This window comes from Phaenicophaeus curvirostris, chromosome 16, assembly GCF_032191515.1.
Source record: "Phaenicophaeus curvirostris isolate KB17595 chromosome 16, BPBGC_Pcur_1.0, whole genome shotgun sequence".
NCBI classification, from domain to species: Eukaryota; Metazoa; Chordata; class Aves; order Cuculiformes; family Cuculidae; genus Phaenicophaeus; species Phaenicophaeus curvirostris.
In genome coordinates, this window is record NC_091407.1 from 173,535 (window position 1) to 200,723 (window position 27,189).

The 27,189-nt window shown below is 44.3% G+C and overlaps 4 protein-coding genes across 7 annotated transcripts; 1 reads left to right on the plus strand and 3 right to left on the minus strand.

Annotated features, from left to right (window-relative positions):
- Positions 1-9,133, minus strand: GNPTG (N-acetylglucosamine-1-phosphate transferase subunit gamma). Of its 4 annotated transcripts, none has more exons than XM_069870361.1 (11): positions 9,048-9,133; positions 8,917-8,971; positions 8,709-8,776; positions 6,975-7,029; positions 6,791-6,874; positions 5,653-5,746; positions 5,432-5,546; positions 4,810-4,892; positions 4,411-4,539; positions 2,909-2,990; positions 1-567 (listed from the first exon to the last, which is right to left on the minus strand). In XM_069870361.1, exons 1-11 carry the CDS (start codon positions 9,088-9,090, stop codon positions 560-562), a joined length of 816 nt encoding a protein of 271 aa, XP_069726462.1. In that variant the 5' UTR covers positions 9,091-9,133; the 3' UTR covers positions 1-559. The 4 variants fall into 4 exon arrangements, with proteins under 4 accessions (XP_069726462.1, XP_069726459.1, XP_069726461.1 ...); XM_069870358.1 differs by lacking the exon at positions 1-567 and adding an exon at positions 1,749-1,865; XM_069870360.1 differs by lacking the exon at positions 1-567 and adding an exon at positions 1,923-2,091.
- UQCC4 (ubiquinol-cytochrome c reductase complex assembly factor 4) lies at positions 814-1,675 on the minus strand. Its single transcript, XM_069870375.1, has 2 exons — positions 1,512-1,675; positions 814-1,445 (listed from the first exon to the last, which is right to left on the minus strand). Exons 1-2 carry the CDS (start codon positions 1,535-1,537, stop codon positions 1,163-1,165), a joined length of 309 nt encoding a protein of 102 aa, XP_069726476.1. The 5' UTR covers positions 1,538-1,675; the 3' UTR covers positions 814-1,162.
- TSR3 (TSR3 ribosome maturation factor) lies at positions 9,104-12,598 on the plus strand. The gene is made up of 6 exons (XM_069870362.1): positions 9,104-9,225; positions 9,340-9,535; positions 9,986-10,179; positions 10,975-11,148; positions 12,191-12,254; positions 12,332-12,598. The coding sequence occupies exons 1-6, from the start codon at positions 9,141-9,143 to the stop codon at positions 12,468-12,470; spliced, it is 852 nt and encodes a 283-aa protein (XP_069726463.1). The 5' UTR covers positions 9,104-9,140; the 3' UTR covers positions 12,471-12,598.
- A 2,282-nt stretch (positions 12,599-14,880) lies between these two features.
- On the minus strand, positions 14,881-26,157 carry UBE2I (ubiquitin conjugating enzyme E2 I). The gene is made up of 7 exons (XM_069870377.1): positions 25,978-26,157; positions 21,825-21,903; positions 21,532-21,615; positions 19,685-19,757; positions 18,638-18,747; positions 18,391-18,470; positions 14,881-15,603 (listed from the first exon to the last, which is right to left on the minus strand). Exons 2-7 carry the CDS (start codon positions 21,888-21,890, stop codon positions 15,540-15,542), a joined length of 477 nt encoding a protein of 158 aa, XP_069726478.1. The 5' UTR covers positions 21,891-21,903; positions 25,978-26,157; the 3' UTR covers positions 14,881-15,539.
- Between the last annotated feature and the right edge of the window lie 1,032 nt (positions 26,158-27,189).

Sequence of the window (27,189 nt, forward strand, 5' to 3'; positions counted from 1 at the left end):
GACGCTTGCCGCGTCGCCCGAAAACGCGGCACGCGAAGGGGCAGCGCTTTACCACCTTACCCAACGCAGGACCGCGGGCTCGTGCTTTCAGCAGAAAGGCCGCCAGTGGGGAAACGGGCCTCACCCCCAAGGCGAGCACAACCCAGCGTCACTCACCAGGGCAGCCCCATTCCTGCCTCTCACTCGCACCATTGAATCCCCGGACAAATGATACCATGTGGAAGCACCAGACCGACCTCCTCAGGCACAGGCATCCGCCAGTTCTAGTGCAGGGACTCTACCACAAACCCAAAAGTCATGGCTGTGCACGGTGTTCAGAGTGATCGTAATGCCACGGCAGTTCTTTCTAGCTCCAGCCTCTCTCTTAACAGCTCCTGCCATGTGTGGTGTTTGAGATTCCTTTTTTTTCTTTTGTTCTCAATTAGGAATTTTAATGGCACAAAGCCAGCTTTGCATTTTTGCATTTTACAGCGTAAAACCAGTGTCGCTAGCTTTGAAGGGAAGTCGCGTGTAGCTTAGATTCCTCCTTTCCACGTCTCCAGTGTGGAAGTCTGAATATCTATGAATCTGTAGGAAAAAAACAGATGCTACATAGTCCAATGAAACTAGGCATTTCCTCCCCAAGGTAATGCAAGACACTCGCTTTGATACCTTACAGAAATCTCTCCCACCAGCAATGATTACCTCAGTCAGGCACGTCTAAAACATTCTCATCAAGAAAGGAAGCACTGACTACCATGGAGGACTAAAAGGAGGTAGTTTCTACATCATTTAGAATAAAAAAAAAATAAAATCAAACCTCACGAAATCACGTTAATGAATCACGCTTGCAGTTCTCTTAATGCGAGTTGAGCACTTTGTGAAATGTCAAATCAAGGTCACCTTCGGCATCAGTTTTACAGACTCACAGCTTTTATATTTTAATACAATGGGCATCTAAGGAAAGCGACCACGGAAGAGACTGGTTGTGCCGTACGAGCCCCCCAGCGCAGCTCGATTCGCCACGCGCACCGCCTGTCCCCGCCGCGCGGTACGGAGCCGCTCCCCGCGCCGCCAGCGCGACCCGCCGAGCCGAGCCCGGCACGGGGAGCGGCGGGCCCGGACGGAAAGGCCTCAGGCTGGACAAACCCGTTTTCCCACGGCGGCGGGGGCGGCCCCGCGCTCAGCGCTGCGGGCGCGGCGGGTCGGAGTCGGGCGCCTGCCCGGAGAGCGCAGCCTCCAGCCGCCGGTCGATGTCCGAGCTCTCGCGGAAGGCGGCCCAGAGCAGCAGCCCGGCGCACAGCAGGCTGAGCGGCAGCACCCGGCCCCACGGCCGCTCGTGGTCGCTGCCCATGGACCGGCGCACGCTCCAGGCGCGCGGGCCCGCCTTGCTGCTCGCGAAGGGGATGGCGCCGCCGCCGCGCTCCGCCTCCTCGGGGACCCGCCGCGACAGCCAGCGCCGCGCCCTGTAAAGACACGCGCGTCAGCGGCGCGGGGGCGAGCCGCCGCCCCCCCCCGGTGCCGAGCCTCACCGCCAGCCGCACAGCGCCCACCGCATCCCGGCCGCCACCACCGGAACGGGAACCGCGGCGGGCGGGGCGGGGCGGGGCGCTCCGCCCTCGCGCCGGAGCTCGGAACGCGCTCGCAGAGGAAACTACGCGTTGTCGTCTTTCCCGCGGAGCTGGGCGGTGCGCGCGCCGCCGTCGCGCGGGGCAGGCCGCGGATCGCCTCGGCGCCGCCACCCGCGCCCGCCCGCCGCGCCGCCCGCCTTCACCGCCCGAGGCCCCTCCCGCCGCGCGGGCGCGCGCCGGCCTCGGGCCCGCTGGGAACCGCTGTCGCCGCAGCCGCCGGCCTAGGGCCTGCGTCTCCAATGCTGCTGTTCTCAGCTGTAAGATTTAGAGACAAAGGTTATTTCGGCTTTTAAAGACCAAACCGGTTTTTGTCACGGAATTCACTGGTTATAATTAATCTGGAGGGAGCTGTGAATTCTGCTTATTATACAGTTCTAATCTGCAATAACTAAATGAACTACCAAACAGGCAGAAATACTGCACAAGGTACACAGTTAATCGTTTAAATGTTTTTAAAATTTTCTGATATGATGCGTTTTCCCTACAAAAGAAAGTCCCCAATTAAAAAAAAAAAAAGGAGAAAAAAGTTTCTCAACACAAAGGAAAAACAGGTATGTTGCTAATTTTAAGCTTATTTAAATTGCTCCAAAGCTCAATGTTTTCTTAAGGTGCCAATTCTGGACATAAAAGGTACAAATACATATTTAGGGAAATTAAATACTGCTTAGAGAAATAGTTCGTGTAATAGTGGGTACCACGGACTGGAAGGAAGAGGGGGCAACTCCACCCAAAACTCCAACAACAAAACCAAACTAACTACTTGGCTGGAATTAATCCAAAATAAGCCTTGCTTCTCTACAGCCACCACTGAAGTCTTTCTTTCTTAAGACTGCATGTGATATGGTACTTAACTAGGAGAAATCAGAGAGAGGAAAAAAAAGACAAAACCAATTCAAACAGATAAAGAGAACATTTCAAGTGTTCTCACAGAAGTCAGGCCTCGTGTTTGACTACGCAGAAAGCAGAGTTAAAGGATGCTTATGTACTACAAGTGCTGTTAACACCAATTTCATTTTTCTTTGGCAGCTTAAGTACTGGAGACAAACTCCAGTTACAACAGCAGTCAAAATTTTTCTTTATAGATAAAATTTCAAGTCATCAACAGATTTTTGGGGGGGCAAAGTAAGTCCTCTTGCACAAGAATCAAGACCTAAGCATTTATTAAAAACTTCATCTACTGAATTTTACCTCCATATATGACACATTCTTTAATCCTTACTGTAACCAAACCAAACATTTGGGTATTTGCATTCTGAACAGACAATAATAATGAAAAAGAATGATAGCAATAAACTCACCAGAATCTCCTTTGTAGGCAATACCATGTTGACGTAATAAATCTTTAAGTTTTTTTATTTCTTCAGAAAGTTGCTTGCATTTCTAAGAAAGAAAAGACATTTAAAATGGTTCCTCTACTCCAAATGCATACATAAAACGGGAGTTTATAAAACAATAATGGGTCTGCACAGCTCTGATAGCGTTTGACTTAAAAGATCTTAAACTGCTTATTCCACGAACAAGGTGGAGATTTTATAAAAAGATAGACTTCTATGTTGCCAAAACAGAAGGCAGCTTTTTCCAAACCTGCAAGTAGAAATTTGAAGTGCTTTCGGTAACTATTTCGGATCTACCCTCTACCTAACATTTTGTCATAGCACAAAATTGCATTATTAAGCTTGCTTAAAAAAAAAAAAGCCTTATTTTCTTCTATATTATAATGCTACAGTCTGGAAATTTATCACCACCTCCACTTTTGACCTAGTAACTTCACGGTCTCACTTTCAGCAGCTTCTGTTAAGTTGAAGAGCCAGGGATTGCTTACGACTGTTGAGACTCAAATCACATTATTGGAAATCTCAAAGAATCCCAAGTTTTTGTTGTGTTTTGGGTTTTGCACAAATTAAGAAAGAGGAAAAGATTAACTAGTTAATTCCTGTGGTTACCAAAGCAACCATCCTTATGTCAATTAAGCTACGATGAAGCCAGAAAAAGAAGTACAAGTCATTAAATACTTAATGGTTAACTCCTGGAAAAATAACCATAGGTGACTCTTCCAGCTCCTAACAGTACTGCATCTAAATGGTGATCTTTGTATCAGTATATTCAGCCTAACCACAGATTATTTGGTTATATTCAGAAAGTATTACATGGTGTTTTGTCTTGGCTGCAGTTTCAAGTAAAATGGCAACAGCAGCTTCTGATGAACTATATTCCATGCTTTTTTTTTTTGATGTTCACCTTGCACTCTTTTAGGCTGGGCACATCTTCTACTCTATTTTCTCCACTTCAATTCTGTTGCTCAAGTACTATTTGCACACATGAAAGTCATTCAGAAATGGACACAGCATAGATCATTCTGCATTTTGCTGGTTTAACAGCCAATGTATTGTGACACAAGTCTGGGTAGTTACCCACAGAGAGAAGCGTCAACATTCCCAAGGCTGGCTACACATTTATTTTCCCTAGTAATTCCTTCCTGTTTCTGGACTGATACTCCCCAGAAAGAGTACTTACCAGGTGTTCATAACACAAGCACCTACACTGATTCCAACACCCTACACCCTCCTCCCTCCTCCCCCTCCCATTATTAAGCATTCAGTTGTGCTGGTTTGGTTTTGACTTAAGGGCTGGAATAAAGACATCAAATCACTCGGCATGCATGCTGACACCACAAAACATAATCCCAGGAACAGATTTCAGCTGAATCCAGAGAATATTTACATAATGCTGTCACACCAATACTGTCATAGAGTAAGAAGGTGACAATTTAATTCCATATTGCAAATATTACACTCTATACCTTGCTGCACTTCTCCACAGTTTCAAAGTCCAGACTTATTTTCTTATTCTGCTTCTCAACTTCCTTTTCTTCTAATGCTTTTAGAAGTCCTGCTTCCTCAAATACCTCTTTCAGTATTTTTTTGTATCCCTAAAACAGAAAGTTTCCAGAAGACAATAGATCAGTCCACGCAACTCTCATCTCTGCTTGTAATTTGCACTGCCCGTTCCAATTCTTCAAGCTTCACCCTAGAAAACATTACAATTACTAGCTGATGTAGCCGTTACAGAGCACAAAATCTACTGTTTTCCAAATGCAGAATAAATGGATCCTTTTGAAAGGATAAATTGCAGAAGCCAGGTTTGGCTATTTGACAGTAATTGTTCTTTACCAAATATGAGTTGGAAGAAATTAGCAAACCTGTTCAGTTATTAGTTCATCGTACAGAAGCTGCTCTGCTTCATCCCACTTCCTTTGTAGTGCTTCAGTCAGAGTGGGATAAACTGAAAAATTAAAGTCAAACCATGTAAAAAATAGCAGCACTGTCCTGCATCAGTTAAATACTCCTCTAGTAGCATGCAAGCATATTTGTTTTAAGAACTCAGTATTCTGCACAGGACATGGTCTTTACTGCTCTGAAGAGCTCAGGTTAAATTTAAATTCTGCTTCACAGTTTAAAGCTTCTGGAGAATGTGGCTGACCAAAACTTCTCTTATTTCCAGGTGGAAATTTTCCAGAACTCTAACCAAGTTCTCCCTTTGTGTAATGTAAGGAAATGAGCAGATACTACAGGACTGATTCCTACAACCAATCCAAGCCAAAAGCAAAAAAATCACTCAGGGGTTCTATACTAGCAATAACAATTTATTTGAGAAATACCTGTGTATTATAACGACTGGGATTTAAAATACACTTTGTATTATATATTACATTTAATACTCATTTATATCAAGTTACAAACTTAAAGAACCTGAAAATTTACTCTGAAGTTGACATAACATGCCAGCTGCTCCACACACAAATGTTATTTGCTAAATCTTACCTAAAAGAGAGTGGGGATGGCACACAAGAGGAGTCTCAAATGTCAGAGAGTAAACACAAGTACTTGGTTCAGACACATAAGCCAATTTATTGCTCTTTCCACAAACAAGATGAACCTAAACATTAGTAAAAAACAAAGATAAGCAAAACAACTTGACATGAAACAGGACCAGCATATGTAGAGTCATGCTGTCTGAATTAGCATAGTGTAAGTTATTATACCTTTGTCTGTCTGCTCTTAGTTTCACACGAGTCTCCTTCCCTCATCCACATTCCAACAAATGTGTTGTTTTCAATCTCCCATTCATGCCAGATTCTGAAAAAAAAAAAAAAAAAAAAAGGACATAATTTTATTTGAAGTTACTGGAAAGAAAAAGGTGAACAGTCAGGAAGAAAACTGGGAATACCCTTATACCATGTTCAATTTAACTGTATGTGCTTCATTTTTGTTGTCTTAGTATTTCCATTTCTTACAGTCAAAGCCTTATAAACAGTGCAGTTTGTTATCCAGGCTGCTATATAGAGCACATCAACATTAATTTGAGGGCATGGTTTTGGGTCAGCTTTCAGTTTGCCAGCCATTTGTACTTACAACTCTGTGTTTAAATCCAATAAAATACAGCTTATAGAGGAAGCCCACAACAAATTCCATGCTGCTAAGTGCCTTGTGCAACTCGGACTGTTTGTGGGATTTTCACCACTGCTGAGAGCACTTACACAAACAAGTCTCTACTTCTGCTAGTCCTAAAGCCACGATACTCTCAGCATCTTGATGTACCCTTTTCCTCTCACATTGGTTCACTAAGTATTGTGTACACAGGAAAAAAAAGACACATCTATATACCAAATATTTAGAAATGCAGTAATTTTAAAGCAGGGCTGTGGTTTATTGTTAAGTTTATTTTAGGCCGTATGATTTGGATACTCTGGGATCTCTGAATACTTTGGGATACTTTTTTTTGGGCCTAGACTGAGTCTTCTATTAAATGCTTAACACAACCGCTAGGCATAAAGCACTCATTTTATTTTGTAAGGTTATATTTACCTCAAAGTGAAAATAGCTAGGGCATTAAATCTTTCTTAATATAAGCTGTAGTTATACATGATTGAATTTCTCACATGAACATATCATGCCTGCACTTGGCACTAGTAATGAATTAGTTTCCAGCTAAAATAGGAGGTAAGCATTTATCAACAAAAAACCCATAATTTTTCAAGACAGGGTATTTTTATGCATTACACCTGGGAAACTACAATGACCAATAGAAGAATCTTATTTTTAAAACTGCCTCCTTTTTTGACAATCTATAAAATGATCTGATAACAACATAGGCAAAACTTAAATGTCTAAAAACCTCACCCTAAAATCCCACTGTAGGCATTCCATCGAAAAGTCTGCTCATGCTGAGTGACATTGTGGAAAGGACAAAACTCATACTTGTAGCTAAAAAGAAAAAGAAGATAAGAAACGTTTCAGACTGAAACAAAAAACTAGTTCATTCCTAATAAATATATAGAATCAAATATCCAAATCCATTACTCACGTGGATTCCACAAAACTGAAACACTTGCCAGCAAGCCTAAAGAGATGTGCAGGGCCTAAAAACATCACAAAATGACATCAAGGAAGAATAATGTTTTGGTTAAATTTAAGCCAGTTGCTGTGGTGACAAAACTGCAAAAAGTAGGCAATAAATTTTGTTTTCTGCTGCACGTCAGGAAATTTGTACCTTCCACATGGATTTCTCTAAGTTCCCACTGGTGCTGTATCAGTTTGCATCGGGATCTTTTAACATCTTTCATCTTCAATACTAAGTGAAATAGCAAGCCTCTTTCTATGATAGAGATGAGAAACCTTGTATACAAACAATATTTGGAGGCCAGAACCACGAAAGGAATGATCAGTGCAGATCTTGCAAAAATCTAACACTGGAATCTCCAGAACTCTTGCTTGGCAGCTGTCCTCAAAGCCATCCAAACTCAAGTTTATACTGGTAAAGACCATTTGCTCAGGGAGCTGACAGCACAGCAGCTTTAAGTTTCACTGAGGTTCTTTAACCAAATATTCCTGTTCACGGTTTGCCTTCGTGGTCTTACACAGTTAGTATTCAAGGTAAACCTTTGACCGTCAGACAGGTCAGCAGTGACAATTATGCTCTTGCAGAACTGACCCTTCCAGCCTCGCTGTCAAAGGAATCCAAAATAGGCAACTTGTAAATCAAAAAAGGGCCAAAACTTCTGATCTATGTGCTAGTGTTATTTCAGTGTTCCTTGTTTAAGGTAGTTTTGCATGGAACGACTAAGTACTTATGAGCAAAGGAGAAGAAAAGAGATTATAAAGCAAATAAAATAACCTCCTCATCCTGGAATTTAATTTCCTACTGCTGGAACTGCCTATGTACTTTTTCTCAATAGACAATCAATCCTAGAAGCAAAGATCAGACCACTGGAATCACATCCTCTGGAATGCCCAGCTTGCTGAGATACAGAGAGGTTCTCTTTCCTACATGATTTTTCTGACTGTGCGATCTTGCATTTTATCCTGTCCTGGTCTTGGCCAAAGGCATTGCTCCTGTACAAGCAATGATTAGGGTGTTCTCCCCAGAGAGGAAGAAAGGCAAATCTGAGTGTCCCTGAGGAATGCATTAAATTCATGTCTCCATTTCCTGGGCAGATACTCTAAAAGAGAAATTATGGAAAGTATTACCCTAACTGTCTTGCAAAAGAAAAGAACAAGTAAGGTTCCCATGCAAAAGAAATAATTGCGCAAGACAGAGTTCCATGCCTTAGATTCCAGTTCCACAGGTGCTCCAAATTTTTGGCTACACCTAAGTTCCCATATCCAGTAAGAAGGATTTCTAGTGTACTGTCCTTTCAAGTTTTGTTCCTGCCATTTTTGACTTTTTCCCAGTCAGCATTCTAACTACTACTGATTCCATTTCAATTTCCCTTATGACATGCAGTATATGCAGAAATTCCTGTTTATTTTGCCACAGTGGTGGATTTCTACTGCAGCACCCGGGCTCTGTCTGCAAAACTGAGCCCCTGACTTGTTTCAAGATGACTCCAAGAGCTTTTCTTTAAAAACAGTCCTTGAGCCTCAGCTACAACCACACGATGGGATGACTCTCAGATGGCAACGTCAAGGACGTCAGGGATTGTTTCAAGAAGGAAAAGCTTTTTCAGTAAGGATCAGAGGCAGAGCGAAGCACGGGCAGCGCCGCGGCAGACCCTCCCGCAAAGGCCCCCGAGCGCCACACGCATAGACCCGCGCGTACCTGACACGGCGGACGGGGGCGCCTTGGGCTGCAGCCGGCTCGCCTGGGGCAGGAACGGGTTGTTCAGCCTTCAGAGAAAGGCAAACCCGCACGGTCAGGGCTGCGGGCCGTGTCCGGCCCCACACCGGCCCCGGCCCCAGCCCCGCATCGGCCCCGGCCCCGGCCCCGCAGCGGGGCGGGCTGAGGCGGGCGAGCGGCAGCCGCGTACCCGAACGTGTTCGGCTCCTCCACGATCTTCATCTTCCCGGCCTCGGCGCAGGGACCTGCGAACACAGAACAGCTGTGGCCGCAGTTGCGGTCGTGGCCGCGGCCCCGGCCCGGCCGCCGCCCCGCGCTCACCCAGCGCCGCGCCCAGCGCCACCAACAGCAGCCCCGCCGCCATCGCCGGCCCGCGGGAAGCGGAAGCGCCGGGGCGGGGCGGGGCGGACGGCGATGGAGCGGGGCCGGCGCGGAGCCGCGCGGAGGGGCGGCCGGGGTGCGCCCTGCGGCCTCGACGGCTTCGCGGCGGCGCTGAAAAGTGCGGGAGCAGTGCTGGGGCCGAGGGGAGCGGGTAGCGGGGCGGGGCCGGGCCGGGCCGGGCGGGCGGGGGGGGAGCGGCGGGCTCGGGCAGTAACGCAGCGGCCGCCCGCAGGCTGCCTGGAGGACGGCGCGGAGGCGAAGCTGCCGTGCGCCCTCGCCATGTGGGAGCTCGGCCACTGCGACCCCAAGCGCTGCACCGGGCGGAGGCTGGCGCGGAAGGGGCTGCTCCGCACGCTGCGCCCGCGGCAGCGCTTCCCGGGGCTCGTCCTCAGCCCCGTGGCCACGCGGTGCGTCTCGCCGGGCGACAGGTGAGGCCGGGGCCGCGGCGGGCGGGGGGTCGCGGGCGGGGACGCGCGCTCGGGGGCAGCGGCTGCAGGAGCTCCCGCGGGTGCAGTTGCCGAGAGGAAAGGCGAGTCTCCGCAACCCGGCACAGAACCCAGCCCTGACCTCGGTGTTCGCGTAAGAATTGAACGTCAGTGTCAACCACACGTTCCGGTCACGGTTTTTAAACCTAGACGTTTGCACTCTTGGTTTGAAATGTACGGATAAATCTTTTTTGCCACATGCATGTTCAGAGGAGAAACGTGCTGTTCTTTCTCCTCGCACCTGTATTTCACATCGCTGTAAAACTGCTCTTCAGTTGACAAGAATGTATGGAAATTTGTTGCCAGTATAAAATGCACGTGTAGGTCTCACTTTAACTTATTTTATCAATACTATAACAATTTTTCAAATACAATAATGTTTCTTTTTTTCAGGCATATTGTTGCTCAGAGTGGGATTGCAGTCATAGATTGCTCATGGGCCAAATTAGAAGAAACTCCCTTTCAGAAGATGAGAGGAGGCCATCTGCGGCTGCTGCCTTACTTGGTGGCTGCAAATCCCGTGAACTACGGGCGGCCGTACAAGCTGTCCTGTGTGGAAGCTTTTGCTGCAGCCTTTTGCATTGTTGGTATGCTGTAATGTGTCTGATGTGAAATGTCACCAGCAATTCTTCCATCTTTAATACGTCGTGTGATCTGTGATAAAAAAAAAAAAAATCTGTAATGCTGTCCCACTGCTCAGCATTCTGTTGAGTTCAGAACCAGATCACCTGGCTTTCTTCCAGGAACTTGAATCTGGTAGCACTGAGGTACCTGTGGGGTGCTTGTGCCAGCTGCTAAACAGGACACAAACTGATGATCCTGGATCTGTCAGGATAGCACTTACTGTTAGGGAAACTGTGAAAAAAGGCCAGAGAAGACAGATCATGAAGCTGTAGGCCCCTTGATTCTTACGAGAGGTAACAGCTCTCTGTTAATAGGGTGGGTTCTGGCTTAAGAACAGAAGAAACTGCCCCCACTCCTGATGTTTTGCGAACTTATCACAGAACGTTCTTGACAATTGCTGACGTGCTCTGCAGTACTGCAGGCAAATCTTATCTTCTGAAAATACCCTACGTATGACTGCTGCCTTGCTGACAGACAGTGGGAGCTAGAGCTTGAATCTTTCATTACCTGTACAAAATGTTTGGTTTTTCTTTTTACAACACTCACAAAAATACTATGAACTTCTCTTCAATCCTGTCAGGTATTTCAAGTTAAACTGAAATTTGAAAATGTTTTTAATCTTTTTAAAAGTCTGAAAAAATGCTGGCAAATATCTCACTATTGTAGTGACACGTAGGTATGTACCAAACTTAGAAACCTGCAGACCGAGTGAAATCTCACACTGAAAAAGAACACTGATCATTTACTTTCTGCTATAGGATTCCCAGACCTAGCCACCATTCTTCTAACGAAATTTAAATGGGGCAAGGCCTTTATTGACTTGAACAAAAATCTCTTGGAAAGATATGCAGCCTGTCATTGCCAGGAAGATATACTGAAAGCTGAAAAGGATTTTTTAGCCAGTGTCCAGGAAACGAAAGATGAAGAAATAGGTAAGAAAAAAACACAGAATGCCCCCCATTTTCCTAAGTAGCTTCCTTACAATCTTTACCTTTAATCTCATGAAAATATTGGCAAGGTAGAAGAGCTTTGTTGAGATGTGTTGTTCTGTCATACTATCTATGCTGCTTCTAAGCAAGTTTGTGTATTTTTTCTCCAACTCAAAAAATTAAAATAGCTAAAGCAATTTAATGCACATAGTAGGATATTCACAGCTGAACAGTGGCACAGATGCCCCGATTAAATCCAGGTTATTAGAGAACTAATGAGTAAAATGAGAATATGCTGCTGCCACATTTTAACTACAGATGTTAAGAGTCTGAGTAAAGAGACTAGTAATTCGGGACTGTAAGAGAAATTCAGGCATACAGTCTGACATCAGGCTAGTTACACATGGATGAAATCTGCCTGTTGCTTGGTGGAAGCCTCACTATTGTGACAGTAAACTCAAGACAGTTCTTAAGGGGCAACATGACTATGCCAAAGAAAGCACATTTCCACCGCAATCCCGTGTATTTTCTGGATGGACTGTACGTAGTACCAGAGCTATCATGCCTTGTTTGACTTCTGAGGTAGCAGTTCTTCCCGGCTGTGTAAGCCACAAGAAATCTAGCCCTATGCTTACCCAGCAAGGGCTAAACCTGGACAGCTGTGCTTCCCTTCTCTGTAGACATGACTGATTAGATGGCTCTTTTAGAACTAAATCATTTGGAGAACATCCATGTTTTCTTACTAAAACCCTTAGAAACCTACCTGTACACAGTCTGGCTACCCCTAAAGAGCTCCTGAAGCCCCTGTGGGGGGCACGAAGGGCATGGAAAAGAGTGCAAATACTAGAATGTGGGGGCAGGACTCAGCAAGCGTTTCTTCTCCCATGGTTTCTGACAAAACTATATTAAACTTGCGAGAAAGCTGAGCCAGACTTCCTAGGCATTCCCCTCCCTGCCAATAATCCCTTAAAGCAAAAACTAAAGCAGACCATTAAAAATGCTCCTTCTTCATCAGTCCATGTGGGTTTTATCCTTCTTTTTTCAGATCCATTTGATGTTGACTCAGGAAAGGAATTTTCTAATCCCAACAGACCAATCAATTCCCCAAGGTAATGAAATTGAATTTAAATACTGTTTCTCTTATTTTAAGTTGTTTTGCCTTTACAAACCTGAAAATTGTTCCCAGACTAGCAGAAAGTAATGAAGAATCTGAGGACAGCGGGAGCACACCAGATGATGCCACTGAAAGCAGTGATGAGAGCAGTCCAGAAGATGATGGTACTGTACCAGACTCAGCAACAACAGCCAACAAATCAACTATTTGAAAAGTAAAAGCAAAACCAAAACCCTCAACCTCAACAAACAACACCCCCAGTACCACAAGAGCATAACCCCTCCCAATAATCCCCAAAGAGTTGTAGCTTCTTGTATAAAGAAATTTGTTAACAGTTAACAGTGTGGCTTGTTCACCTGTATCTTGATGCTTAGCAAATGCATTCTTTTAGGTGAACCTCAGGTTATAGGTGGTCCATTCATACAAGTAAATGCTTTATATTATTTATTTTTTAGTTAATAGTTTATGAATCCTAATTATTATGTAAAGACCCTTAGTTATGAGTAAAAAGAAAATTCCCATCAGTATGTCTGCAAAGTTTGTAGGGATTATTTTTATCTAATGGTACATTCAGAGAACCCCTCTAATTTCTGGGCTATAGTTTTAACTGGAAAACACAAACAAGGCATTGCCCTGGTCAGAGGACGTACCATGTGAGAAGCCTCAGACTTTTTTCAGTCTTGAATCTGCAACGTGTATTTCAACTACTATACTGAGTTCAGGGTAAACTGACTGCCTAAGCTTAACACAAAACCACTTCCTGGCATTGTTTTAACATCTCAATACGTCTGTTCACTAATTTTACATGGTACTTTTTTTTTTTTAATTTATTTACTTTGATGGATAGTCTGAAGCAACTTACAGTGTTTTGGCACTTAATATTAAGAGAATTGATTGAGATCAGCCCTGGAGAGGCCATGGGGTGCTGGTGGATGTGAAGCTCATTATGAACTGGCATCCGTGTCCTGGGCTGCATTCAAAGCAGTGGGACCACCAGGGCAAATGAGGCGATTCTACCCCTCTGCTCCGCTCTGGTGAGACTTCACCTGCACTGCTCCATCCAGCTCTGGAGCCTTTAGCAGAGGAAAGGCATAGATCTGTTGGAGTGGAGACAGAGGAGGGCCAAGGGCTCACCTGCGGAGGCAGGCTGAGAGTTGGGATTGTTCAGCCTGAAGAAAAGAAGGCTTCAGGGACACCATACCGGGGCCTTTCAATACTTAAAGGGGTCCTACAGGAAAGAAGGGGACAAACTTTTTTGGCAGGGTCTGCTGCAAGAGGACGAGGTGTGATGGTTTTAAACTAAAAGGGGGGAGATCCCAGGCTAGATAAAAGAAATATTTTTTTTAACAATTTTTTTTGTTGTGAAACATTGGCACTGGTTGGCCAGAGAGGTGGTAGAAGCCCCATCCCTGGAAACATTCAAGGCCAGGTTGGACAGGGCTCTGAGCATCCTGATCTGGTTGAAGCTGTCCCCTGCTCCGTGCAGGGCATTTGGATTGGATGAGCTTTAAAGGTCCCTTCCAACCCAAACCATTGTATAGTTCTATGAACTTATTTAAACCTAAACTTCAGCAACCCTTGGAGATAGAGGACAACTCAAAGCATTACCTTCACATATACAAGTTCTTCAAGTCACAGCAAGGATTTTCACCTCTTAACTCTCTTCCATTAGAAAGATTAAACACTAGCCCTACTGGAGCTAGATTTGGGAGTCACAGCAGCAGTTGCACAAATATTCCACTTCCTTTTAAAAAGAAAAAAAGAAGCACTAGTAAGTGAATTTGTCAGGTAATCTCTTCCTTCAACTCAGTTTTTCAATTATTCACTTTCCCACCCTAACCACATGAAGTCTTTTTCAAATCAGCTGTTGTCACAAGGATTTCTAGGCAAGGAACAATCCTACCCAAACAATTTTTAAAGGGCTGAGAATCACCTCTTCTAATCTGGGGGAATGCTTTTATGTAATAAAGCTTTTGTAATCAAATGCAGACATGCAGAACAGAGCTGTATTACACTTAGAATAGCTTAAGTCTTTAGCAGTAACTACTTGTAATAACAAAAGCACTGAAGAAGCTACAGCTCAGATGAAAAGCTTTTCACCTTTAATTTGTTTTGCAGAATGATTTTGACTAAGAAATACAATTAAAAAAGCAGTATAAGTTTAATAGAGGGCATATCAGCTTGACATACATGAAAATAACTTACATAATTTAAGTGATTTCCTTTACAGAAGCGAACTGTAGTTGCATAGAGCACATCCTTTTCCTAAAAGCTACATACATGGACATATGGAACAAGGCACCGAAGTATTTCTGGTAAGCAAGTACCATTTAAAATCCCCAGCTGCTGTAGGTCCCCTTGCGTTCCTTGGACAGCTTCTATCATTGTTCGCATCAGTCTAACACCTGCATTATATTAATGTGGTCACACCAGCGTGTTCCTCCCGTTACGCACAGTAAGCCACTGGTCTCTATCTAAAATTCCATAAGTTCCCATTCCTACTCAGCCTAGAGAAGAGCCACATTCCCATTGGGGTGGGGGCAGAGGAAAGAAATGCAGGCAACAGCTAAATGAAAGGCAAGTGCAGCATCACAGGCCTCAAAAACAGGACTTGCACTGAATTGTGTTGAGAGCCATTCAAATGGCAGTCTTTTAATCATTTCAATGAAGATAAATGAAACAAAGCCCTTTATATAAACAGTTTATTTACTCTAAACAGCAACACAGACAGAACGCCATATAAACACAAAGGAAGTGATGCAGAATAAGGATGCTGGCTGACTTTGGATCTCAGAGGCTCTTAAGCAATAACAACCTAGTTTCCGAAAGATAGAAAAACAAATTCAGGGAGGGAAGGGGGTGGAGGGCATGATTTTTTTTCATACAGCCAGCTAGAGGCTAAATATAGTTCTAACATTTTAAAGCATGCCTGCATCAGATAGCAAAGTAACTAGGGATACTAATGAATTTATAGAAGTATAAAAGTTTATAATTTTACAGCAGTTGAAATACTGACATCAATATTAAAATAAAAGCAAGTTTTACATAACAATCAAAAATACAAAAGACTGAAGGAAGAGACCCTGTATGAAAAAACTGGGGGCAATTCAGCAAATTTAGAACTGTATACAAGTGGCGAATATGGAAAATGGCACACATACAACCCCCTCCCCTAAGTGGATGTTAATTGTACATAGCAACATTAGATTTTGCAAAAGTTTTGTAAACAAGTTCTTGCCAAACCAATCCCTTCCTTTTTAAGATGCTGCATGACAGATGCTTATGATGGTGCAAACTTCTTGGCTTGTGCTCGAACCCTCTTTTCATATTCCACTCTGTTTTGGCTGAATAGAAGAGAGAGAGAAAAAGGGTAATTACCGCTTGAGAAATCAGTGGCCACCTTAGAGTTACTACTGTTACACTTCTCTTTGGTATGAAACTAAGTCATTGAAAGACCATTACAAAGAAATTCACTGAACTAGGATACATACATACATGGTTTAGGGGCAGATAGGAATGGTTGGACTTGATCCAACCTGGTGATTCTGTGATTAAAGGCTTTTCCAGACCATTACTCTGACAGGTTCCTTGGGAAGCAAGTCAGGTACTGTTTAACCAGTTACTTCTTGAACTTCATCTGTTGTCAGTGATTATACTATAACTTCAGACTGTACAGTTGCTACAAACAGCACCTGCTCCTTCTCAAGGCCAGCTGTACCTGACACATAAGCATCCTTATTCACCTGAACATAAGTTTTCCACTCCCAGTGTTAAGACCTGAGGCTATTAAATTCCAGTATCTTAACAGCACAAAATGATTGATGAAAGCAGATCACTAGCAGTTGGTGGATTTCATACCATTTTAAAATATCTTTACTGCTTTGGGGAAAAAAGGGAAAGTGCTCTAACAGGAAAATGGTAACAGTATGGTAGTTTCTCTCTGCTGACACTGACCTTGGGGGTTAAAAAAAGCTAGCTCAGCATTTTGAAGAAACATTGCAACTCACTAAGACCAGCATACAACAGCACATAAAAGGGCAAGTTCTTTGTTTTCTATTCTCAGGCCAACAAGAGATGGTAGTAGCTTAGTAGAGTATCCACGTACAAACACCGTACTTTATATTAGCTGTCAGAAGTGTCAGTCAAGAGCTAAAAAAAGTGTTACCATCACTCTTGTGCCAAAGGTAGTTTACAGTGGCTAGATTTGCCGAGAGCTTTGCAGTAAACTTAACTTACTTTCAGCTAGGAAGGCTTGCTGCAGTAAAAAAAAAAACAAACAAACAAAAAAAAGAGGCAGCAAATTATATCCTCAGAAATTGACAGGGTTGGGAGTGGAGAGCGGCAAAAAACAAAGCCAGCTTTGGTCAAATCCAAAGAACAATTACTAGCAAACAGGCTGAAAATAGTCTAGTTTCTTCTCAAACAATTTTACAAGCTTTATTCTAGAATTTTTCTTTTAAGTTATGTTGCATTGTCACATGCGAATACCACCTCTGCTAACTCTCACACCCATGGAGTCCACACACAGGAACACTTGCCATGGCAGGCTCTGCATGACTCAGTGAAGAGGCTGGCACACCAGGAGTGCCAAAGCAATCCCGAGAACAAGTGTTCTTATTTGGAATACAAAGTTTGTTCTTCAAGTTTAACAACTCAACTAAAAAACATCTATTTAAACAACACTGCATCTTCACCAGTATTTATCAACTGCGCCAAATCACAGATACATACACAATCCTGCTCTGCTGAGCAGCTTCTACCAGTTACTCATTAAGTGGTGAGAGACACACTCAGACTGCACAGTATATAAATACGGTAACGCATCTGAAATACTATGCATGTCCAGGAGACATGGAAGGGGTAAATGGAGACTATTATCTATTTGAAGTAACAAAACCCGTAATATTTTTTTCTCAATAAATTTTTTTCTAGAAGTACTTCAAAGCAGAAACAAGACTTGCAAAGACTTTTGTACAGTGGGTGGTGATAAAAGTGAAACGCAGGCTATTTATATGTGTATGTTATTCCTGTCCCATATTCCCTCAGAAGGGCTTTTTAGAGGGGAAAAAAAAAACAAACCAAAAAAAACCAAAAACAGGAAAAGGGCAAAGCAGGGGAGTAAGGGCCTGGCCATTACTGGTACACAAAGGTACTGCCTGCAACTGTGGCCACCAACTGCCCTCCATGTGCGCAGAGCCCCCTCAAATCTTCAGCAGATACTTAAGAAATAACACTGAGCAAAGCCTTTAATTAAATCCCAAAGACACTACCCATCCCTAAGATTAATTTTTGCTATAATCTCATAAGAGACTTTTGACATAGCTTGCATGTGAAGTCTCATAAAATGCCTTTTTTCAAACTTGGCGCTCTCCTGGAGGCTTGGTTCTTCTGTCCAGAATGGTAATTCCACATTGCCATCTTAAGTCATTATATCAGCAGCTGCCAGTGCCAAAAGCATTTGTTTAAAGTGTTTTGCTCCCCTAAAGATTACAGATCAGCCATCCATTTTCAATGACAGGAAAGTTTCAAGATTAAGCCTAACAAAAAAAGCATGCACTTTTTGGCTCACACATTATCACTTTTCCTAACCAATGCAAACTTCACTCTGCTACAGCTACAAGCTCTCTGTACTTTTTAGCCTATTCTGGAGGATCTAGTTTTCACAATGCGCCGCTCACTTCCTATAGCAATCACAGCAGCTCCCCTTTATCCTTCAAGTACAAGTGCTGACAGGAACCCACACTGGGCAGAAGTCAGTCACTCCTACACTGACAAATGGGACTTATCACATAATTTAGCTTCCTCTGTCATTGTCTCATGAAACCATGATGCCTCTACTCAGCCAGTGTTCAGGGGAAAGGATTCCTTACTCGGTCTTAGAAGCAGGACAACAATCATTGTCTGAGTAAAGAAGCCTTCATGCTTTATTGCTGTTGTAATGCTTTAAAAGCCCCACAGGTCTATTAACCATGAAGTAACTGTTGTGTTCAAGTTTAGCACAAGCTAGGCATCTCCACGAGATACATCCATGAAGGTAAGACAACTCCCTGATGATTCCTAAAACATTTGCATGTTGTAGTACAATTAACAGACAGCTATAGGCAATACCACTGATACACAAAGATATTTACCAGTAAATTGTGTAAGCCTCTGCTTGAGCTGGGTCTTGAATATTTGGTTCATTTAGAAGTTCTTGTATTCCTAACAAGATCTGTGCAAGAAGGAACAACACAAGCATGGGTATTACTGAGACACATTCAATCAGAAAACCCTCAGAAACTAACTATAGAAACACAGAATGAACATCTTACACTCTCATCCAACAAGCAAGCAAAGCAAATAAAAGGGCTAAGAACGTGTCTAAGTACAATTAATGACCTGTTTAATTGTGATTGCTGGCCTCCAGTCCTTATCCTCCTCTAAGATGGAGAGACACACTGTGCCTGAAGGATACACATTTGGGTGGAATAATGGTGGTTCAAATTTACCTGGTGAAGAAGAGAAAATTACTTGCAGGCAGTGCTAAGTCTGCTATCAGAGAGCTGGTTTTGATCAATGGGAAAAAGAAACAGGCCACAGAACGTCCTAACTCCCCAAAAATTCCACACAGACGTCAGTCACATACAACTTCTCAGGCACAAGAGTTCATTTAACACTTGCAGGATGTGCCAGTTGACATTTCTTAAGGTATCCATGCCAAATATATTCTAGTTAAAAGATACGTTTCCCCTTGTGTCACATGTATTTAGGTGGTAACAAACAAAAGGAGTGCCAAGATAACTGATACAACTGAAACACTAAAATGAAATGAGAAATGAAGTGCTGTCAAGAGCCATTGTAGTCAGTCATCGATTGGAGATGGTAGCCAGTTCAAGAACCAAGAAACTAGGCAAAGCAAGAGATGTTTTCAGATTATTCTTAAATAGGCAAGTTTGAGAGAGGGTAAGGAAAATTCAAAACTTCAAGAAACAAGGTATCTGAAGATCTGTCGTACATTGTGTCAGAAAGATCAGGTCCATGTTTTACAGCAAGTTGATAGAACTTTTTTCTTAATTATTTTTTCTAAGTTCTTGCGTTCTGAGCTCTTGGCTTAGAAGATCAACTGAACAGTAAGAACACAAAGGGATTAGGTCTGACCATGCCCATCTATTTCCAAAGCGTACTGATCAAGTACTGAACGCTTCAAGGAGTGCTTTTGTCAAGGTTAGAGAAACCCATACAGCAATCCCACTCCCAATTTCATTACATTGAGCACTTAACTTACTTCATCACAACTTTCTAAGTGCAAAGGTAGGTGGAGGAAAAAAAAAAAAGTAACTTTCCTTTAAAAAAAATCTTTCAGCAAGTAATAACCGTTTATACAACCTCATGGACTAGTTTAACATTGACTAAAATCCCACAGGCTTATTAGAACATTTTACTTACATTTTGGGGGTGAAGAAGGGTAGTCATCCTTGAAAAGCATCCGTAGTTTAAATAAGCCTCCTTCCCATGGTGTCTGTAAAAAGTTAATGTAGTTTAGATTACAGCAAGGAAAATTCAAACTTGTGGGAAAAAAATCTTATCAAGAATAGTTTCTCAGGCAAAGTACAAGACATCATCTGCTACACAGCAGACAACAGCTGTCCTACAGTATGGCATGCTGTCTAGGCTGAGGGAAGGTATCCTACCTATACAAGGAGGCGAAGAAAGAAAGCCCTGCTTTTCCACTTCATTACAGCTAGTCAGTGTTGCCGAGTCATCAACAGTTGGGAGCAATGCCAGTAATTCCATTTACAAGTAAAGTTTTCATAGCACACAGAAGAACAGAACACTTCCAAAGTTCTACAAGGTGCACATGCAGTGAGGAAGGGGCCATTATGCCCCTCCCACTTGAATAAGCCTAAGAAGATGGGATATGGATACACTCCTTAAGCACACAGATGTAAATGGCTTCTATTTTTCCTCATGAGAATGTGGCCAAACAACTCACAAATGAATAAAAAATTTGGAGAGGGCTTTATTAGTGCTACAGTTAGCATGAGGCTCGCTAGCCTAAACTAACCCTGTCTGCATTTGGCAGCAAGTAGCCTCACAGATTCCATCTTCAGCTGTCAACAAGAACTATCTGTTCATCACACCTTCTCACAGGAGACAAAGCTGTCTGGTTCTAGAAGGGAGAAGACTTTTGAGAGAATAAAGTTACTATTTTGTTTGCTTTCACTCACAGGGAAAGACAAACAGACTGCCACTGAGGTGGCAGTACAGAACCTGCAGGTTTTGCCTACACACTTCGTTCTCCCAGGATCTAAGAAAAGAAGTCTTAAGAGGACTTAAGCAAGTTGGCAAGAAGCAGCAGAACAGGCAAAGCAATAAAGATAGTTCCACATCCAATGCAAAACACCAGAGATGCGAAAGAATGAAAAGCACCAAGTAATTAGTAGTACTATCTCAGAAGAAACAACTGCATTCAATGAATTCAGGAATAATCGCTACATGCTAAGTAATATCTTGAAAAAAACAGAAACAAGACTATGCTCAGAATGAGATGTTATAAAGGCAGTGTACAAAATCAAAGATGTTTCATACACTAATGATTAATTTCATTGGGAAAGTTTGTGTTTGTCCCATCCCCTAGAACCAGAGCAAGCTGCTAAAAATAAGCAGTCTCTACAGACTTTTTCCTTTCCCTTGTTGTTTTAAGGAAAGGGACACAGAAGCACAAGTGAAATCAGATAAACAGTGTTAGAGAGAGTTCTATTTTTCTAATACAAAAAGAGAAAATTCCAATAAATGGATGGCGATGAGATTCAATGTTGATAATGCAGAATTATTTTCCACAAAATCCAAAAAGTTAAAAACAGTGCAGCAGCACTTCTCTGGGATGGAAGGGTCTTACTGTTTTGTGGACAAAAAGGGTACTGGTGGTTAATCAGCAGAGGCAACATTTTGGAGGTATATATTTTCAAGCTGTAGGGCTTAAACCAGCACCTCAGAATAACACAAGTGATAATAAGTCCAGGCAGGAGGCAGAACACGGCCTCAAATTTGCCCAAGGCAGGACCTTTTTGCTCCTCTGAACACTTCTATACTTAAGGCAGTTGGTGCCAACGTTTGAATAGGTTCGGGTGTTTTTTGTACAATGTCATCCTTAGCCAACTCCACCTGGATTCCAAAGTAGCAGCAGGATCCAAGCATTTCTATTAAACTACCTGCAAGTTATATTCCCAGGATAACGCATGAGCAGGCTTGTGTTACTTTTCACCATAAGACATTAGGACAGTAATTCTTACCCCTTTCTTTCCTGGAATAGCACACTCCCAGTTCATTAAATTCATTGTGCCATCTGGGTTTTTCGTAGGTACTGCTACAAACCCCTGGATAAGGCAAAATTCAAAAGGTGAGGACTTCAGAAGACTCACTTAGAATTTTGTGACATTTTATTTTCACGCAGATCTATTTCTTCTTGCACTATGTACTTCTAAGGAGTTTTATTTAAAAAATTAATTTAATTAAAAAAAATCACATCAGAGTAAATAAAAAAAAATAACTACAGAGTCATAAATTTAACAGTTCTCATACTTACAAATGGATGGTCTTTTCTCCAGGCTTTTCTCTCCTGTGCAAGCCTGCTAAGAGCTATGCCAGACATATTCAGAGTCCCTCTAAAACAAAAACAATGGCTTTTACTATAAACTTTTATTTGCAGTGTAAACAGCATATGATATTATAAGCCCTGCTCAATCTGGAAATATTTTGGCCTCCGATTTTCACCACTATAACCAAGACACATTTTTGCACACCCTGCAGAAGTCAACATCAGGAATAACACTTAGTTTCCCCATCAACCCTCTCTTAGTTACTGGACTTGACCTACAGAACACTATCCCGACCTCGTGTTTTGTATTTGAACCACATTGTAGAAATTACTTTGAGAGTAACCTGACAGCAGAAATACTATCAGTGATGGGAAAAGTGCTCAGACTTCCCACTGGTGCGATTGATGGACACATGTATCTCAGGGAGACCTCACTGCTCTCTACAACTACCCGAAAGAAGGTTGTAGAGAGGAGGGTGCTGGCCTCTTCTCCCTAGTGACCCAGGACAGGATGAGAGGGAATGGCCTCAAGCTCCGCCAGGGGAGGTTCAGGCTGGACATTAGGAAAAGATTTTTCACAGAAAGGGTCATTGGGCACTGGAACAGGCTGCCCAGGGAGGTGGTTGAGTCACCTTCCCTGGAGGTGTTTAAGGCACAGGTGGACGAGGTGCTAAGGGGCATGGTCTAGTGTTTGATAGGAATGGTTGGACTCGATGATCCGGTGGGTCTCTTCCAACCTGGTTGTTCTATGATTCTATGATTCTGTAGGCAACCACCTGTACTGCTCCTCTTTCTAGCAAACAGGGGAATAAGAAATGTTATTTTTAGACAGTAAGTTCCTGTTGAAAACTGGTATTCCACAGAAGAGCGACACAGGCACAGAACTTAACAGAATCCCCTCAGTTTGCAGTGGTGCAACTACACAACTTATAGACAGCAGCAGGAACAGAGAGCAATACAGAACTGAGCTAAGGAAGAGCCAGCAGCCCACTCGTCCCATCAGGCAGGTTTTGAATTCCAGGACAAACAGAATGATTTTTCTGCACCTTCCCTGCCTCAGTAACAAATGAGCATGGCGAGAGACAGCAGGAGAAACATGCAGAGGACAAGTCACTACTGCATATGACGCTACAGCAGTTATGGACAGAACGGCTGCAACAGAGAGGTGCTTTCAGCCTCCAGGGAGGATTCTCCATTCATCCAGAACACCAGTAAAGCTGGTGTTTATTTCTCATGGCCCAACTGTATCTAAATCTAGGGTTTCAACAGCTACACAGTCAAACTCCAGTGAAGGTTTTTAATCCTCCCTATCGCATTTCTACCCTTTTAAATAAGAGCTGATACTTGGCAGTTGGAGAATTCAAGCCAGTTTGTCCTCGACTCCATGGGTAGCTAACAAGCCTTTACAGCAGCCAGGAGAGCAGGGCTCTTCCCTTGAACAGTCTTACAGAATTGATGAAAGGAGCATTATCACTTTACGACAAACAAACATTTAAAGACTGGTTAAGAACTATGCAAAATTCACATTCTAGTAACGTGTAGATTACTTGCAAGACTACTGCAGTCTGTAACTACGACCACGAGTGGTAGCTCACAAAGATTCTTGTTTGAAAAGTGTCAGCTGTTCATGCTATATGCTTTAGCATGGCGCTCATGCTGAAAAGGTTTACCAAGCACTGCGCGATTCCACATCAGACATGTGCATCTGATGTTCATCTGCTACACCCTTTAAAGATTAGACAACATCATGCTTCCAATTTCAGTATTTACACACCGTCAGAAGTAGCTAAGCAGTGCAGGCACCCTAACTAGAAATCTTTAAAAGCACCAGACTGAGTTCTATTGCAGTTCCTAGGACAGCTGGTAGACATCCCTCTAGATTTTTTTTTTTTTAAAGTAAGTTTTGCATGGATGGCCGTAATATTTAATTTCAACTTCAAACTAGAAATTAAATTCACGTCAGATAAAACTTTTTAAAAGGGAGCATTAACACTCAAACATGGACGTAAAAAAAAAAATCCTGTATTCAGTCCAATATTCCTCCCGTATTCCCAAAACAAGCATCTGTATCTTGGCTATGTTAAAAGGCTTGCAGCACTCAGTCCACACGTGCGGTACCCAACAACTTTAGTCTGTTCACACAGGGGAGAAACGGAGCCACTGGAAAGGTACTGTTGGGACAAAAAACTTCTCTTAACCAGTCTACACAGGGAGTCATTGTAAATATTTTGTGAGCCCATGCCCTTGCAACAGATGGAAATGAGCTACTGAAAACAAGGCAATTGCAGCTGTGCTGTTAATGTTATTACAGGGGACCACAGGCACTAACTTTCCCATAATAATTTGAGAAGTTATTTGTGCTTATAAACCATTAAAATATTCTAAGATAGTTCAGTAACTAAGGTACCTTTTATGCCAAGAAATATATTACAGGATGCTTTCAAATACACAAGTTACATTTCCTGTGAAAAACAGCCAACTAATAAAGTGCACCCTGAGGGAAATGCCAGTCCTACAGAACATCACCAATCAAGTCACTTTTCCACAGCGGGGAAAAAAAAGGTTTTCAGGCTCTGTATCCTGCTTGTTTTTTCGACTGGTTAAGAACTATGCTGTGCCTTAGTAATGTAAGTATTTTATTATGCTCCATAAATACTTTTCCACCTCTTGAGGCATTTGACATAGTTAAGCCTTGACAGACTACATCAAAGATTTCAGTATGTATTAGGGACCACAGGTTACAGGTACCCTGGCAAGAGCACAAATGCATGTAAAACCTCCTCACAAACTGCTACCAAGTAGAGATTAGAGACCAAGAAAGCTGAAATTCCACTTCAAAATTAAGATCCTACTAGGTAAGTATCCCCTGAAAAGCCAGTCAATCCAATAACAAAATTGCCAATGTGTACTCCAGCAGCTCTTCAGTAAGAGAATTGAATTTTAGTTCTGCCAGACCTTGAGACAGACCAGAAATCAATCACCTCTGTGTATGTTCTGGTCTCAGAAAGTACACTGGCGAGAAGGATAGAGGTACCAAGTTGGGATTAAACCTGACCATACGATATTCTCACTGCTACTTTTATTTTCAGTAATTTATGTGCACGATTGGTTTGGCTGGTTTTGTTTGGTTTGGGTTTGTTTTTTTTTCTCTCTCTCTCCACACTGGAATATAGGTTAGCCCAAATACCTGTGTTTGGGTTAACCCTCTCTCTTGCGAGTTTTTGAAATGCCTCACAATTACAAGACATTTCTATTAAACTAAAATTGTTAGTATTAAAAAACAACAAAACCAATCCAGAAGAACCCTGCAAACACCAAACACACCCAAACCCATACAAACAAAAAACCCCAACCACTCCAGTTCTTGGGGCCTTGCTGATATTTTTTTTTTTTTTACTATCACACACAATTTGCTTTCTTCAATTAAGAAATTTGCTGCTAACACACGGAACCTAAGTCCCAACATATTTATGTGCTAGTTCACCTGAGAGAACACAAACTTTTCCACAAGAGGAACCGTCTCCACACTGCCCTGCAGGGGCTTCAGAGCCCAGTCTTCACATTTTGCTTGGTTTTAGCCCCTGAATTAAACCCTGGCACTAGCGGGGAACAACGCCCCTTTTAATGGTATCAACTGATTAGAAAATTAACAGAAATCCCCATTTTACCCAGCAACTTGCTTGCCTCTGCCGCCCGTTTTGGAAAAAAGGACACCCCCCCAAGTCCAGCGCGCCCGCGGGTGGGGGCTCCAGGACCCTCGCACGGAGGAAGCGCTGCCAGCCCCGGACAGACCAGTGCGTGCCTCAGCGCCGCGCTCCGAGCCTCAGGAGCTCCGCCGGCGCCGTTACCCGCGAGCGGCGAGAGAGCCCCGCTCAGGCCGCCGGCCCCGCGACAGTCTTGGCGGAGACCGAGGGGAGGAGGCCGAGGGTCTCGGCCGGGCACGAGCGGCGCGCGGCGACCGCTGAGCGCAACAACGACAAAGGCCGCGAGGCCCGGGGCCGCCGCCGAAGCTCGCCGGGCCTCCCTGCCGAGCCGGGCCCGCGCCCGCCGGGGCCTCCAGACCGAGCCCGCGGGGAGCGCGGCCGAAGCGCCGGGCCGCGAGCCCCAAGCCACCCCCGCCCGCCGCCGGGCTGGGCCTCACCGTGATCGGGCGAGCAGCCGCGCGTGTCCCGGATCGAGGCGGCGGCGAGTGACCCGGATGTTCCCGGCGCAGCTCCCCCCCCTTTGTCTCTGCCCGGAGTTTCCCTCCCTCTTCCCTGGGCGCGGAGCGCGGCGGTGCCGTATGTCCCTCCGCGCGACCCGTCCGCGGCGCTGCGCCGTCGCGATGCGGCGCCCTAGCCCGCCCGCCGAGCTCTACGCCCTCGCCGCGCAGGACCCGGAGGTGGCCGGGACGCTGCCTGAGCGCGGGAAAAAAACGCTGCGGGGCTCTTGCAGGCGCGGGGCTCTGCCACGCACGAGCCCCTCCTCGCGCCCGCAGGCCCCGCCAGAGCCCGGGCGAGCGTTGCCCCGGGCGCTGTATCGGCCACCCCGTCCCGCGAGGCCCCCGCCCTGCGCGAGTGAGTGCGAAGTCGCTGCTGGCGCTCGTGGTGTTGCTGCTCTTGCTCGCGGCGGATGAGCAGAGCGCTGCGGGGCCGCACGAGCCCCTCTTGCCCGCCTGGGAGCGCCCCGCGACGCGCGCGCCCGGCTCCTGGAGGGACGGGAGGAGCGCGGGGGAGAGGGAAAAGCGTCGGGAGAAACGGTCCCGGACAGGGAACGCCTCGCAGAGAAGGGCTCCGGGAGGCTCGCCCGCAGGGAAGCGCCGAGGTGCCGGGGAAGAGCTGCAGATCGCAGCCCAAGTCCCGGCTTCCATCCCCTCCCCACCCCACCCCACCCCCCCGGCTTCGAGGTGGGGGATCTGCTAGAGAAACTCGCGTTAGGTTTTCTAAAGCTCATCAATAACATGCAAGCATGTTCAGAAATTCAATGTTTCAAAGCAGACGGCGTGTGGCAGTGGCCTGTGCCAAGCCCACCGGTGCTCGCACTCCCCGCTGGGTGTCGGAGCACACCTTCTCCACGCTCTTGGGTCACAGAGCAGCTCAGCGACAAACCGCTGCAGCTGAGATCTCCTACAGAACCTTAACTGGGCTATCCTGAAAATGTGAGTCAGTCTTTATGCCTATGTATTAAAAGCAGTACTAAAGACCAGTTGTAATAATTTATAGTCCATTTCCTCATAGGCTTTAGGAGGTATTCATCAGAATAGTATCTGGATGGGCTTCTGTGGAACTATATTACCATCCCTCTTTTTCAGATAGGTAAGTGAGCTGACACAAAAAAGCTCCACTAATTTTAGGTTCCTGTAGTGACACATTAG